Raw genomic sequence first — 13,592 nt, forward strand, 5'->3', positions numbered from 1 at the left:
GCATGAGCGAAGGGATAAACCCAGTAGCGTAGCTTAGAGGGCGAAGCCTATACGAAATAGAACATCACTTTGGCCTTGTTATGATTATACTGTACTATGTGATTATACGTGATCCAAAATGATTACTTCAATTAGATTACATTGCGGTACGATTTTAATCTCGACAAATTACTCATGAGTGTGCTTTTCTATTTGATGTGATTTATTTCATGCTTGATGTCTAATGGATGAAAACCATGGATGTATTAAGAGATGATGAAATTAAGTGATGAAAATGAGATGTGCCTTTTTTTTTCAATCTTTATTCACAAGCATAGATATACAGCAGGTAAACGACATCTTCTGTAACCTACATTTTTTTAGGTCTACAATCATAAAAAAGCCAGGAAGGTCAAGGGTGGTGGGTTATATGTACCTGTAGGCTGTGCTTACTGCCTGCGTATGTTAATGCTCATGTATGTTTTTTTTTAATGTGTCTATGTTTCATGTGTTTTTATCTAGACTGTTTAAAGCTATCGAAGGAAAGGCATTGGAAATGAGCAATAGCTATAATGATGTGATGCAGTAGCCTACATTGGAGAGTTGTTTGTGTAAGTGTCCATGTGGAATAGCGTCTGTCCCTATCAAATAAACATGAAATGTAAATGAAAAATGGGAATACAAATGGAGAAAAAAATATACTGCTTAATATTGGCAGCCAGTTCCAGAAAGCCTCGTTTTTTTTCTATTTTGACTTAGGCCTATGTATCCGATCTAGCATCTACCCTGATGGGGCGTGTCTCCCAAGTGAGTCCGGCTCCTGCGTCCCGCCCACTTCGCGCTTCTGTGTGTGTCACTTCCTTGTTCTTTAGTGTAGACGAAAACTTTTCAACCTACAGGCACGTCCGGACTTTTGTCACTTGTTTTTCTTCAAGAGCTAACTTTGGTGTTAAATGTTCGAACCAAACTTCTAGCCAATTAATCATTCCTCGCTCCGAGCTGACTGAAGTTAGAAGTTATTATGGCTGACAACCGAGAAGAGGAGAGAGAGGAAGCAGAGGAACCTCAGGGCGCCGTGGGTGGGGAAGGTATGTAACGTTAAAGCCGGCAGGTGTGAACAAGCTAACGTATAACGTTAGCGGCCTTTCTCTTAAATACATACTTCGTTGAAACCTCCCTGAATATTAGTATTTAGGTAACAGGGTCGTCACATTTTCTTATAAAGAACGTAGGAACCGGTGTGTGTCGAAGTCTGTTTCCCTCTATCTTGACCTAAACATAACCCCAGACTCGGCGGTTATTGTACGTGACTCCAACCTCGCTCAAACCCCAACCAGTTATCTGTGCTACGATTTACGATAACCTCATATAAGCCTTGACCGGGCAGGGTGGCGCTATGGGAAACACCACTCTTCGGGAAGAAACATATACACAACTATCAGCTTGCTATCAACTATCAGCTTGCTGTGTTGTGTACGTTAAGACTACTGGATGTTTAAAATACTTCCTGTGGTTATTTATTCCAAAAGTTATTCAATATCAACAAGATACTGTAGCTTGCTGGGAGAAGTGTTGAAATTAGTTAATTTGATGTTTGCCGATTTAATGTGTGCGTTATAAAGAATAATACAGGCCTTATGTCTGCTCTACCCGGTAACCTAAATGCAGCTGGTGACAAACTAGGTAATAAACAGGCAGATTTGTTTGCCTGAGTCAGGCGGGGAGTCCGGGACGTGTGAGTCAGTCAGAGTGTATGTCTGTTGCTGGGGCTATGAAAGCTGTCCTCTAAAGTTTGGACGGTGCTTCAGACTTTATTTGATGTAGCCTACGGTTAGTATACATGAACAAATATGAGAGCCAACAACATTCCAAGCTACGTGACTGTCAAACAATGCATACCACTTAATTATGGTGTTAAAGACTAGCTAGGCGGGACTGGAGATGACACCATGACAGAATTCCCGCTGACAGCATTGGAATGGTGACGTCACATGAAGATGTAGCCTACGTGAAAGAAACCCTTTTAAAACGCTTTTTTGATATAGTTGTGAAGTTTCACTGATATTTTGAAACGATTTACAGGAATATTTAGGCGATATAGACGGCATACATTGTTGATAGAAAGTGTAATAGATATCGGAGTTATCTAACTCTGGGGGATACGGTGAATAAGCTAAAGTCCCAATAAGTCGCCGTGTTCCTTTTAAGCATCCAAGCATCACGGGAATGTTAGAGATTGGCGGGGGGGGGCAATAAACATAAAATAAAAGAGAAATTATTGAAGGAGACATACACATACAAAATTGTACTTGTATAGGATATGTGTAATTGTGGAACTCAAGTAAGCAGGCTGGCAAGGCTATTTTATTCACTTTAAACATTGGATAAAGTGACTCTTTACTCCTTTACAGATGATGCAAGCAAGCTAACTAACTAGCTAGCCGGCCACTAAATTATTGAGGTTTAATACCTTGATGTTTCATTCACACACTCTTGTCACAGCGTAGAACAGCACAGTACTCTCGCCAGATGAGTGACAACTTTGTTCGGCTCATTTTCTATAACCAGTGTGTAGCATGAAAGCATGGTGGGTGGAATTCACAAGCTAGCTACCAAACAAGCTTAATAACATAACTGTTAAATTAGTGGACTAATGGACAAATACATCATTTTTTTTGTCAAGATTAATTTATTAATGACTCAGCATTATACGTTAACGTATAGGGAGAAACCAACCAAGCAGTGGACCAAACCACTCTGATGCAAGGCAGGGGGGACTCAAAAGGTTTCTAAACTTAAATCACATTTTTCGCCCTGTTTGCGTTGCGGGGGGGCAACCCTCAGATGGGGTAAGTCTTGACCCCCCCCCCAATTTCCTCCTGTGGTCTACACAAAATAAGACACCAACCATAATCCAACATAAATCAACATACCTTGTTAAAACAAACTTTTCATATGATACCATGATAAGTTGCTAAGTTTTTATAACAAGAAATTTCTATTTTCTTGTTTTGAATTTGAAAGGAATATGACAATATTTTTCTATTAATTTAAACAAACAGTATAGTGTGTATGATTGAAATGATGGTGGGTTTTAATCAATCTTCTCGTTGTTCCAGATGTCATTGATGATCCCATCATAGAGCGAGGAGCAGTGATCCTTAGAGGGTAAGTCTCATCTTCACAACTTGAATAAGACTAAACTCAATTTATACAGCACTTTAAAAGAAAAGTTACAGTGCTTTGCATGGTTGAACCAGAAATAAACATGAAATACAATGAATAACAATAATCCAAGCGAGATGTAAACTATGACCTTCCCGAGATCAGGTTGAGAGAGAGAAAAAAACAGATCTTTGGAGATTTGGAGACTATTCTTCTTTATATTCTGTTGATAAAAACATAATTGAACAGATTGTATATATTATCCCTATATTTTAACTTACACTAATTTATCTCTCATGTCTTAGATTATCATTTAGTTTTTTTTTTTGGTGATTTTCTGTTATTTCTTTTAAATATTTTTTTTTATTTTGTGGCATTTTTGGCCTTTATTTTGACAGGACAGCTGAAGACATTAAAAGGGAGGGGGAGATGACATGAAGCAAAGGGCCATAGGTCGGAGTCGAACCCCGGCCCGCTGTGTTGATGAGAAAACCTCTATATATGGGCACCCGCTCTACCAACTGAGCTATACAAGCGCCTGTGATTTTCTGTTCTGTAACACTTTAATTAGCATTTTTGGAGGGAGCCTAAGACTAGAGATGGCCCGATACGATTTTTTGCTTCCCGATACCGATTCCGATACCTGAACTTGCGTATCGGCCAATCCTGAGTACTGATCCGATACCAGTGTGTCATATATTTTATTATGTTTTAACAACTGTGTACCACTATCCTTGTATGGATGTGATATGATTTCTATCTTTGTTGTCGGTCTGGCTCAGGTTAAACTCTTTGTGAAACATGAACAAACACAAACAATGAATGCCACAGAACTTTCTTTTGTTATGCAGTTTGACAGTCAGTTATAACGGAAAAATAACATAAACTACTTAACGTAGATTTTCTTTAGGGCTTTATTACGTGGTATCAGATCGGTGCATTAACTCCAGTACTTCCCGATACCAGCATTTTAGGCAGTATCGGAGCCGATACAGATACTATTGGAACATCTCTACCTAAGACCCAAGATTTTCTATGACGACTGCTTCTGTATTTCTTGTGCATACATAACTTGAAACTAGATCCTGAATCAACAATCGATTGATTGAATCAAATCATGACCCCAAGAATCAGAATTGAATGGTGAGATACCAAAATATTCACACCCCTACTAAATTATATTAATCAAGTAGGTATCTTTTAAAGTAATAAAATATATGTGTTTGGTTAAGCAGTTTCCTCTGTCCTAGGTATGTGATTGAACGTATAAACACAGAGGAGCCCAGTCAACACGTGTCCTCTGAGTATCTGGGAGGAAGGCCAAATGAACAACAGGATCCCCAAATTAAAGAAGTGGTGGAACAGCTGATCAGGATTTCAGATGAGATAAACCGGAACACTGAGCTCCATCAGTAAGTTGTGCATCATACACAAACACAACTGGTGGGCTGCATCAGTCAGCAGATCCATCGCTTATTGCTCAATCACAGCGCTTGAATGTTAATCTACATGAACTCTTTCAAAGAATACACCTAGCTAATGTGGTCGGTCTTTTTTTTTTTAACCATTTTGACTGCATATCATGAAAGACGCATGTTTGAAATAATAGACAAACCTTTGTTTGCTTGACTGAGTAATACATTTAGTTTTTGAGGTTTTATTTGCCCTCAAACAACATGCAACATGACAATGCAGAACATTTGGTTCTAAATTAGTAAAAAAAACTGAGTATTAATAAGGTCCGGAGTTATGGGTTCTGCTATCGGTACTTAAGAAATTAGTGAGTGAGATTTCCATAGCGGAAAATAAGGTTATTGAGCAATGAATGGCAGTGTCCCAAAACCGTTTTCTCTGTCTGTCTCATGCCTGTCTTTGCCTGAGGGGCGGGGTGCTGGTACACACCAACACGGGCCGAGGACAGCGTGCACTTGTCACTTGTCACGTAATCACCATCAGATGTGTGACTAGGATGTAGCCTATTATTCAGATGATGTTCCGGCCCTCAGGCTTTTTTTAAAGATCAACAATCACAGTAAGACACAGGCAGTGATCTGTTACAATGGTGCTCATAAGTTTATGAACCCATGCTAAAGTTGACTAAAAAGAGGAATAAAAAAAATCATCTTTTGGAAATTGATCTTAATGCCTTAATTTAAAAAAAATGAGGAAAAATCCAATCTTTAAGAACACCAATTTTCTTTGTGAATGAATAATGTATCGTAAATAAATAAATGTTCTTCCTTAAAATACAGGAGGCATAAGTAAGTACACCCATATGTTAAATTCCCATAGAGGCAGGCAGATGTTTATTTTTAAAGGCCAGTTATTTCATGGATCCAGGATACTATGCATCCTGATAAAGTTCCCTTGGCCTTTGGAATTAAAATAGCCCCACATCATCACATACCCTTCACCATACCTGGAGATTGGCATGGTTGTATTTCAGTTAGCCTAATAGCTGCTTTGATTTGCATTGAGAGATGATTTTATGGAAAGTACCCCATGCCCCCTGTATGTTAAGGAAGAACATTTATTTATTTACGATACATTATTCATTCACAAAGAAAATTGGTGTCCTTAAAGGTTGGATTTTTCCTAATTCTTTTTAATTAAGGCAATTTCCAAAAGATGTTATTCCTCTTTTTAGCCAACTTTAGCATGGGTTCATAAACTTATGAGCACCACTGTAACAGATCACTGCCTGTGTCTTACTGTGATTGTTGATCTTTAAAAAAAGCCTGAGGGCCGGAACATCATCTGAATAAAAGAGAAATGCATTTGCAACACTTTTTTTCTACGGTGAGTTAAATCAAATCAGAACATTTGAATCTGTCCATTTCTTCCTGTCAGTCTGATTAACCAAGTTCAGGACGACTGTGCTCGGAACATCTTCATGAAGGTGGCCAGGAAAATCTTTGCTGATGGCATCAACTGGGGTCGAGTGGTGGCTCTCTTCCATCTGGCCTACAGACTCATACTCAAGGTAACACACACACACACACACACACACACACACACACACACACACACATACAGTATATCCCACAGAGCAGTGCTTCTCAGCAGGGCTGGTTTTTTTCTTCTTCTGAAATTCGTTTGCGCTCCTTCGCAATTAATTTTGCATTCCCTCTGATCCAAAGAGGCTGAGCTGTATCATGATATAGTATTGTGAATAGAAGGGCCACAGTACAGCTACCATAGCCATATCCAAAGTATCAAAGATTCAACTACAACTGCAGCCATAGCCCCAGCAATAACCAAATCCACAGTGTTATCCAGCAGAGCCAGGCAGAGCAGCTGCAGCTAGTAGCTGTATACTAGGGCTGGGCCATGTGGAGAAAATCAAGTAGCACAATATTTTTGACCAAATACCTCAATCAGTTCAATTCTGCGGTGATATTGCAGGGTTGACTATTGGTCAACAACACTGATATCCAAAATCATATCAAGATAACGATATAATATTAATACATTTCCCAGCCCTACTGTCCAGAATGATGCTGAGACTTTTGACTTGGGCGGAGGTGGGAATTGGAGAGCCAGCAATTGATATGGGGAACTGGTGGGTTTTGGAGAGTGTGGACTTTGAACCAGAGAACCCTGCTTTTATTTCTATTGAGTTTGAAAAGATTGATTGGCATCCAGTCAGTCAATTAATTGGAGTACATAAACTGTAGTTTTAAGTATTTAAGTGACAGGTTACGGACTGTAGTGGCCCGTGACTCAAGACTGCTACAGTAGCAGCTATCATCTAGGTTACTTTTTGACTAAAAAGTCAAGTCCTTATAAGTCTATTCACATACATTTCTCCATGTAGTGATTTTACACTTTACAATTTTTAAATAAAATGGATTAAGTCAGTCTATTGTCCAGCCCTAGTGCCACTTCAAGATTGCCACTTCAAGAGCTCTCAGACTGTCACCACCATATATAGCATCTATGCTGAGCTGGATCACAGGACCTCACCAAACTCCCTCAACACATTGCCTTATGATTCATGTCGTACAGGTCTGCTTATAGTTTCTATGCACCAAAAGCATGGAATCCCCTTCAATGTTCACTTAAGCTGGACACTCTTCCTACTCCTGCACGTTTTACGATTGTAGTTTCAGATCACTTCACTTCTGTGTGTGATTGTTTTCATTGAGTATTATTAACCCGTTTTGTGCTTTAGCCTATGTTTTATGTGCCTTTTATCTCGGCATCATTGAAAATGAGGGAAACATCAATGATTTCCAAGATTCTTAAATAAAGGTTATGATGATTTCAGTAGCTGACAACTTCAGAGATGTTCTGACTGGTCTTTTGGTTTTGGTTTTAAAGGCGGTGAACTCCAACCATCTAGAAAACATCCGAACAATCGTCAGCTGGTTTCTGCAGGCCATCAGAGAGCTGCTCTACTCCTGGCTCGTACAGCAGGGAGGCTGGGTGAGTGATGCCTTGTCAAGTCAATTTATTTATTAAATATATTTGAATTATAACCAACCTAAGCTGAACAAAGTGCTGTACAAAGTTATACTGTATTTTAAAAGCAAAGGAATACAATTAAAACATAGACAGAGATCTCTGTCCCCAGAGATCTCTCAATTCTGTGCTATATTCATTTTTATACCATGGTCTGGGAGAATACTCAATTCTGATTGGCTGCAGGGTGTCCATATAAAAAAGAGTTCTAGGACACCTACTAAACGAGTTCCGGTGAAACTGACTGTTTACCGTTCTAAATGAATGCGCTACATTCAAATTCAAACTAAATGTGAATGTTATTTCCAACACTGTGTAGTGCTTCACTGCCTCACACCACAGGATGGCCCTAAAACACAAGCTGCAGGAAGTCTCTCTGGACTGACTTTGTTTCACAGCGATCATCTCCCATCCCGTTAGCTGTTCAACTAGCTCCTCAGGCTGCAGCCAACAGTGCACATGGCCGATCATTTGTTTGTAAAAATCTTTATATTGATTTGGGGCATGGCTGATAGCTAGCTTGTCTTGTTGTTAAACATACTGTCAAATTATATTTACTGATTGTCAACTGTATACATGTTATTAACTTTAAATCTTGCTAGCATAGTGTTGGCTTTCTGGCTTGTAGCTGTCCAAACTAAAGGCTTCTCTGAGCTGAGCGGACTATAAATATCCCCCGTTACTAAGGTCCGTCCTATTTACTGGAGCAGTGAACAACGTTTGCTTTGCATAAGAACCTAATGGGATGGGAATGATTGTTCTAGGTATTACTCAAACCCTAATGACAACAAAACTGTCGCCGCGTCCACATGATACAAGCCTTCCGTGATTGCGCACGTGCCCCCACCACTCCTCCATGCATTTGCTAGTAGCCAAGGAAGACACGTAGGATTAAAACACACGATGGACTCTTCAGAAGAGGTCGTTATCTTCACTCGAGCTTCTGCGCGGGAAAGTCACCGGACGCCACAATCTTCTGAACACAGCCATACTGAGAAATACAGAGAGAGTTGTGTGGAGCTGATAGTCTTAATTAGCTTTGTAGCAACTCATTTGGCAATGGCTTGAATGTAACGGACATTCATGATTATCAAAAAGTTACGCACTAAAGCTTTAAGATTGTGATTGTAAATATGAATTAATGGTTTAAAAAAAAAAGTATTTGGCTAGTGACCATTGTATAAGCGGGTTTACGCCCCTTCACGTTGGACACTTCCTGACAATGGACACTTTGTTGGGCATTAACCCTTATACACGTAAATGTATGGACTTGTATGGATCAAAAGCTCTTAATCTTACTGTCTTGATCTTTTGTAGGATGGGGTGATCTGTGGTATTTCACGCTGGAGGACACTAACCATAGTAGCATCAGTAGCATTGGTGGCAGCTATTGTTTACTACAGGATGACCCGCTGAGAGCATCGGACCTGGCAACCGGTGCTGCAGTCCCATCTCCTGGATAAACGCAGCTTGTAAATTTAAGACGGTGTCTGGACATTAATTACAACCACTCCATCTCATTAACCGGCGGAGGTCAAGTACTGTACATAATCATCTCTTCTCAGGATTCCAAGAACAAAAAAAAAATTTGCATTTGCAGCCAGCTGTCCACTGGACATCTCCATCAGCCTTCACCAGCAACTGTAAGGAAGTACACGTGAGCTGCTGCAACACACCCTGTAGCAGCCATTTTAGAGACTGTCAGCTCTCAGCAGTGGCTGTCAGAAGGTGATGGTGTTTATCGACATGTGATGTAGCTGTAGTTGTATTCAACAGACTAAAGGACCTGACTCTACCTGAACCAGGTCTCAGGTCCACATTAGTTGTGGGTGGCGTCAAATGTAAATGTCTCCACGTCTTGGGTCAAAGCAGAATTTGGACTAGACCTGAGAAGACCTAAAAATCAATGAGCACATAAACAACAACAACAAATTAAAAGTACTGTAGATTCATTATGTTAGCTTGTACTTGAATAGGTTTATATTCAGCCTGATCTCACAGAATTCCGTGAAATGAACACTGCCCCTTAACTCAAAATCTGTGGCAGTGTCACGGAATCGGCGAAAATTCCGTGATGGGCCCACGGAATAATTCCGTGAAATGAACACGGCCCCTTAAGTTAAGGAAAAGGTCGTGGGTGGGCGGGACAACAACGGTTTGCTTTTAAGAAAAGAAGAATGGGACGGCCGTATACAGCGGATGGGTTGGGTTTAGGAAAAGAACAACGGAACGTTTGGGTTTAGGAATCCTGACATGCGGGACACGATCCCTGGTCTCCTGGGTGAAAGTCCTGTGTTGTTTGACCCATCCACCACCCCAACCAACCTCCTTGCGCAGATTTTCGGGCTTTCATACTACTTGCTACCGTTGTCGCTCTTAATGCTACGTCAGGAATCCTGTTTTACCATCACTTGGTAGATGAGCCTCGGACACTGTGGTTGTGGAAAAGAAGCCAAAAACTAAAACAAATGAGAGCTGCAGGGAATTCACAGTGCGTCATAGTTGCAGTAGACCTTTTCACAGCAGAACCTTTGGCATGTGAAAGCACAACAAGCACTGGTGTCATCATTAATAGCATAAACAATGGCTGCATACCATTTGGTTTTGCCCCGCCCAGGGCCTTTTCCTTTTGTAATTACATTGGTAATGAAATAAGTTACACAATATTCCAAGTCAAAGTGTCAGCTGAGGAAATGGGTATATTGCCAACAAAATACGCCGTCTGATTCGGCTGAATCTGAATTAATTTAAACAAATCATTGTATCATCACATTTCTACTAATGTTAAGCTTCAGCTGGGTTATTGGATGGCTCTTACCGAAATGCTTCTTCAGAGTTGTTGTTTTTATGTTACTTTGAGCATTTCAAAAAAATCTGATATTTTCTAACAGTTTCTAAACTTTTGTACTAATAATTCAACCAGAGAATTTCATGTCTATCATTTAACCTTCTAATGTTGAAAGTGAATGGAATTGTAGCTTCCAAGACACTGGGAATTATTCTTCCCACCACACAACTCTGTAGCTGCGGTGAGGTTCTTTTAGAGGGTAAGATACTTTCTTGCTGGTGTTAATACTGTGTTCATCTCTTAGCTAAGTAACTGTGGTCCGTTGGCCATCTCTGTGCCGTGAACACGCCTGAACTACACACTGGATCAGGCATCTAGCTGAATGTCGACGTAGCATTTACAGACAAGGTCGTGCAATTTTCTGTACCAGCAGTGTTAACAAGCTAATTTCCGTTGTCTCTGCCTTTCTGTGATCGTCTCCCAACGTGTGAATGTGAATGTCGGTCACACTGATACACGTGACGGATGTTTCAGTTGTCAGACACCAGTATGAGCATAAAGCTGCAGACACACTGACCAGACGGCCGACCGTCGGCAGAAAAGGCAGTTGGACTGATCAGTCTCCCCAAGTTGGTCAAAAAAGTGCCTCGGAACACACTAAAGCGACGAGATGTTATACGTCTCCACGACGAACGCGTCACGTGGGTCTGGTTTCTCCGGAAATTCACAGCCAGACTGTCATGGCGGCTTGTTCAGAATACTATCTCATATTGTACTAAAATAGTTCACCGAAACATGTTTCTGAAAACATTTTAAGCGAGAAATAGGACATGCAGTTGCTGAATCTGTCTTCATTTCAGATCAACAAAGGTCAGTTTAAAAGATTTTCGTCAGATTTTGAGAGACTCTAGTCACGTTCATTCCGCTCCCCGTTTCCAGGTCAGCACTCTACCAATCAGAGGGGTCATTTGAGTCCGACTGCCGGCAGTGTCTACCCGATTATACATGTCAAATCGGCCAAAATGAAGGCCGACGGCCCCTCGGACGGAAGACGGCACAGAACACACCAAACAGACTCGAGTCACCGACCTCGCCAGACTGTCCAACTGCCGTTTATCGGCTTGGTGTGTCAGCGCCTTAAGATGGTGATTCGACTGAGGAACTCAGTCGAATCTTGGTTAGCAGGTTTATGCCCAACCCTCACATTACTGTCTGACCACAGAAACAGAACTATGTCAGATGTGTCAGAAAATAACAAGAGAGGCAAAGGCAACAAAACACATGTTGAAATCAACAGGTGATGGCAAACTGAGTACACGCCTACACTAGCTGTTTGTCAAAATGTTGATCTGTTAAGTCACAAAAGAGAAGGAAGAAGAGACTTTATATTTCTGTCTTTCTTTTCCATTTGTCTTCCACTGTGAATGGTACTATTTTAGATACTAATGCTAAGGTGGATGAAGACTCTGGGTAACGTTAGCAGCGTTTTCAACTAAGGATGTCCCGATCAGCTTTTTTGGCCCCCAGTCCGGATCCGATTTTTAAAATATTGAATATCTGCCGATACAGAGTCCTGATACCGATACTTGTATTTGCCTAGACAATAGAGCTGCACGCCGTTTTTTTGTTTACAAAAATAACTAAGTAAACAAAGTAATGTCTTCAGCTTAATACATGTAACATAGTGCAGCAAGCATTTTTGTAAAAGTCAAATATGAAATCAACTTCTTAGAATGTTGTAGAATTTACTGGCGTAAATGTTCGGAGTAGGGGGATCGGGGTGAATGCCTATCCCCCGATCAGTTAAAAAAAAAAAAGACCACATCGGCTCCGATCAGGACATCCCTATTTTCAACCAACATCATATTAGTTTGAGCTGACTCCTCACATTGAAAAGGTTTACTGGGTCTACATTTGGAGACGTACAGTATTTATCCAATTGTGAAAGTTTCTTTTACAACATCACAGTCTAGATATGAATTCCTAGCATACAGATGCTAGTTCGTTTTTTAAACCTGTAAAACCTCTGCGACTACAAAAAAAAAGCTATGTCCTTTTAGTTTCTAAGTTTGTAATAATCTCTGATTCTTAAGGTAAACGCATGAAGGATAGGACCAGACTTTAGAAAGCGTTGTCAGCTGTTCTCTGGGGAAACCGGTTTATAGATAAATGCGTCTTTATTCAAACTAATGCTTTTTGGTTATTACGATGATCTGACGGGTGATTTATACGGTAGCAGTCAGTGGCTTACAGCAGACCTACCTACGTGCTATTATCTAGTGCCATGTGAGCTTCACTCAGATATTTATGCTAGCAAATTGATCGTGCACTTTTTAAAGGGATATCACACTATTTATCTATATGTATTACAGTGTTTGAAAAATGTGACCCTATAATTTTTTTATGATAGAAAAATTATCTAATTGGACTCCATTTCTGTGAATAAATTAAATGATACCACTCATTGCTCGCTGTGTGAATGTTCTGACTCAGCTACTGTTGGTCATGGGATATCTACATGTATACAGTCATAGCTAACTAATAACTAACTTATATTCATTCAATCACTTACATAGCAGTTACCGGTATGTATGGAGGGAAATTAGGGCCAATATGAAATATGTATTTGAGTCTTGAGTTAGAAGTCAGAATTCTGAGTTTAAAGTCAGAATTTGGAGTTTAAAGTCAAAACAGTTTTTTTTTAATTGAGCCTATGTATTCTTACATATGTATTTATGATTGTATTTTCCTGTTGCACTGCAAGTGGCTGGTGGAGAACAGTCTTTTCATTTTCTTGATGTATGTAAGTACACAAGGAACTATATCAAATACATTAATCTGTAAATTCTGACTTTAAACTCATCACTCAAATACATTTTTCATATGTGGCCCTAATCCTCTTCTGTAGTTATGTTAATAATGGTGTGAAGTGGGAAAATGTTCCAGGTAAACAATCAAGAATTCTTAAAAAAAAAAATGTTTAAACTGTTGTACTGACATGAGGTGTCAGGGCTGTAAGAACAGGGCCAAATATATAGTACAACAACAATAAAGGAGATGGAACAACAATAGATTTCATAATTTAATTAAATAAATAGCTTTAAAGGTCCAAAGTGTAAGAATTTCTCCCATCTAGCGTTGAGATCATATATCGCAATCAACTCTCTCGCGCCACGCAGTTCAAAGTCCGTATTAC

At 39.9% G+C, this 13,592-nt stretch overlaps 1 protein-coding gene across 1 annotated transcript; it reads left to right on the forward strand.

The window, feature by feature from the left end:
• The first annotated feature begins 836 nt into the window (after window positions 1-836).
• On the forward strand, window positions 837-12,860 carry LOC144518618 (apoptosis regulator BAX). Its single transcript, XM_078251460.1, has 6 exons — window positions 837-1,067; window positions 3,099-3,147; window positions 4,395-4,556; window positions 5,995-6,127; window positions 7,468-7,572; window positions 8,926-12,860. The coding sequence occupies exons 1-6, from the start codon at window positions 1,001-1,003 to the stop codon at window positions 9,022-9,024; spliced, it is 615 nt and encodes a 204-aa protein (XP_078107586.1). The 5' UTR covers window positions 837-1,000; the 3' UTR covers window positions 9,025-12,860.
• The last annotated feature ends 732 nt before the right edge of the window (window positions 12,861-13,592 follow it).

This window comes from Sander vitreus, chromosome 1, assembly GCF_031162955.1.
Source record: "Sander vitreus isolate 19-12246 chromosome 1, sanVit1, whole genome shotgun sequence".
NCBI classification, from domain to species: Eukaryota; Metazoa; Chordata; class Actinopteri; order Perciformes; family Percidae; genus Sander; species Sander vitreus.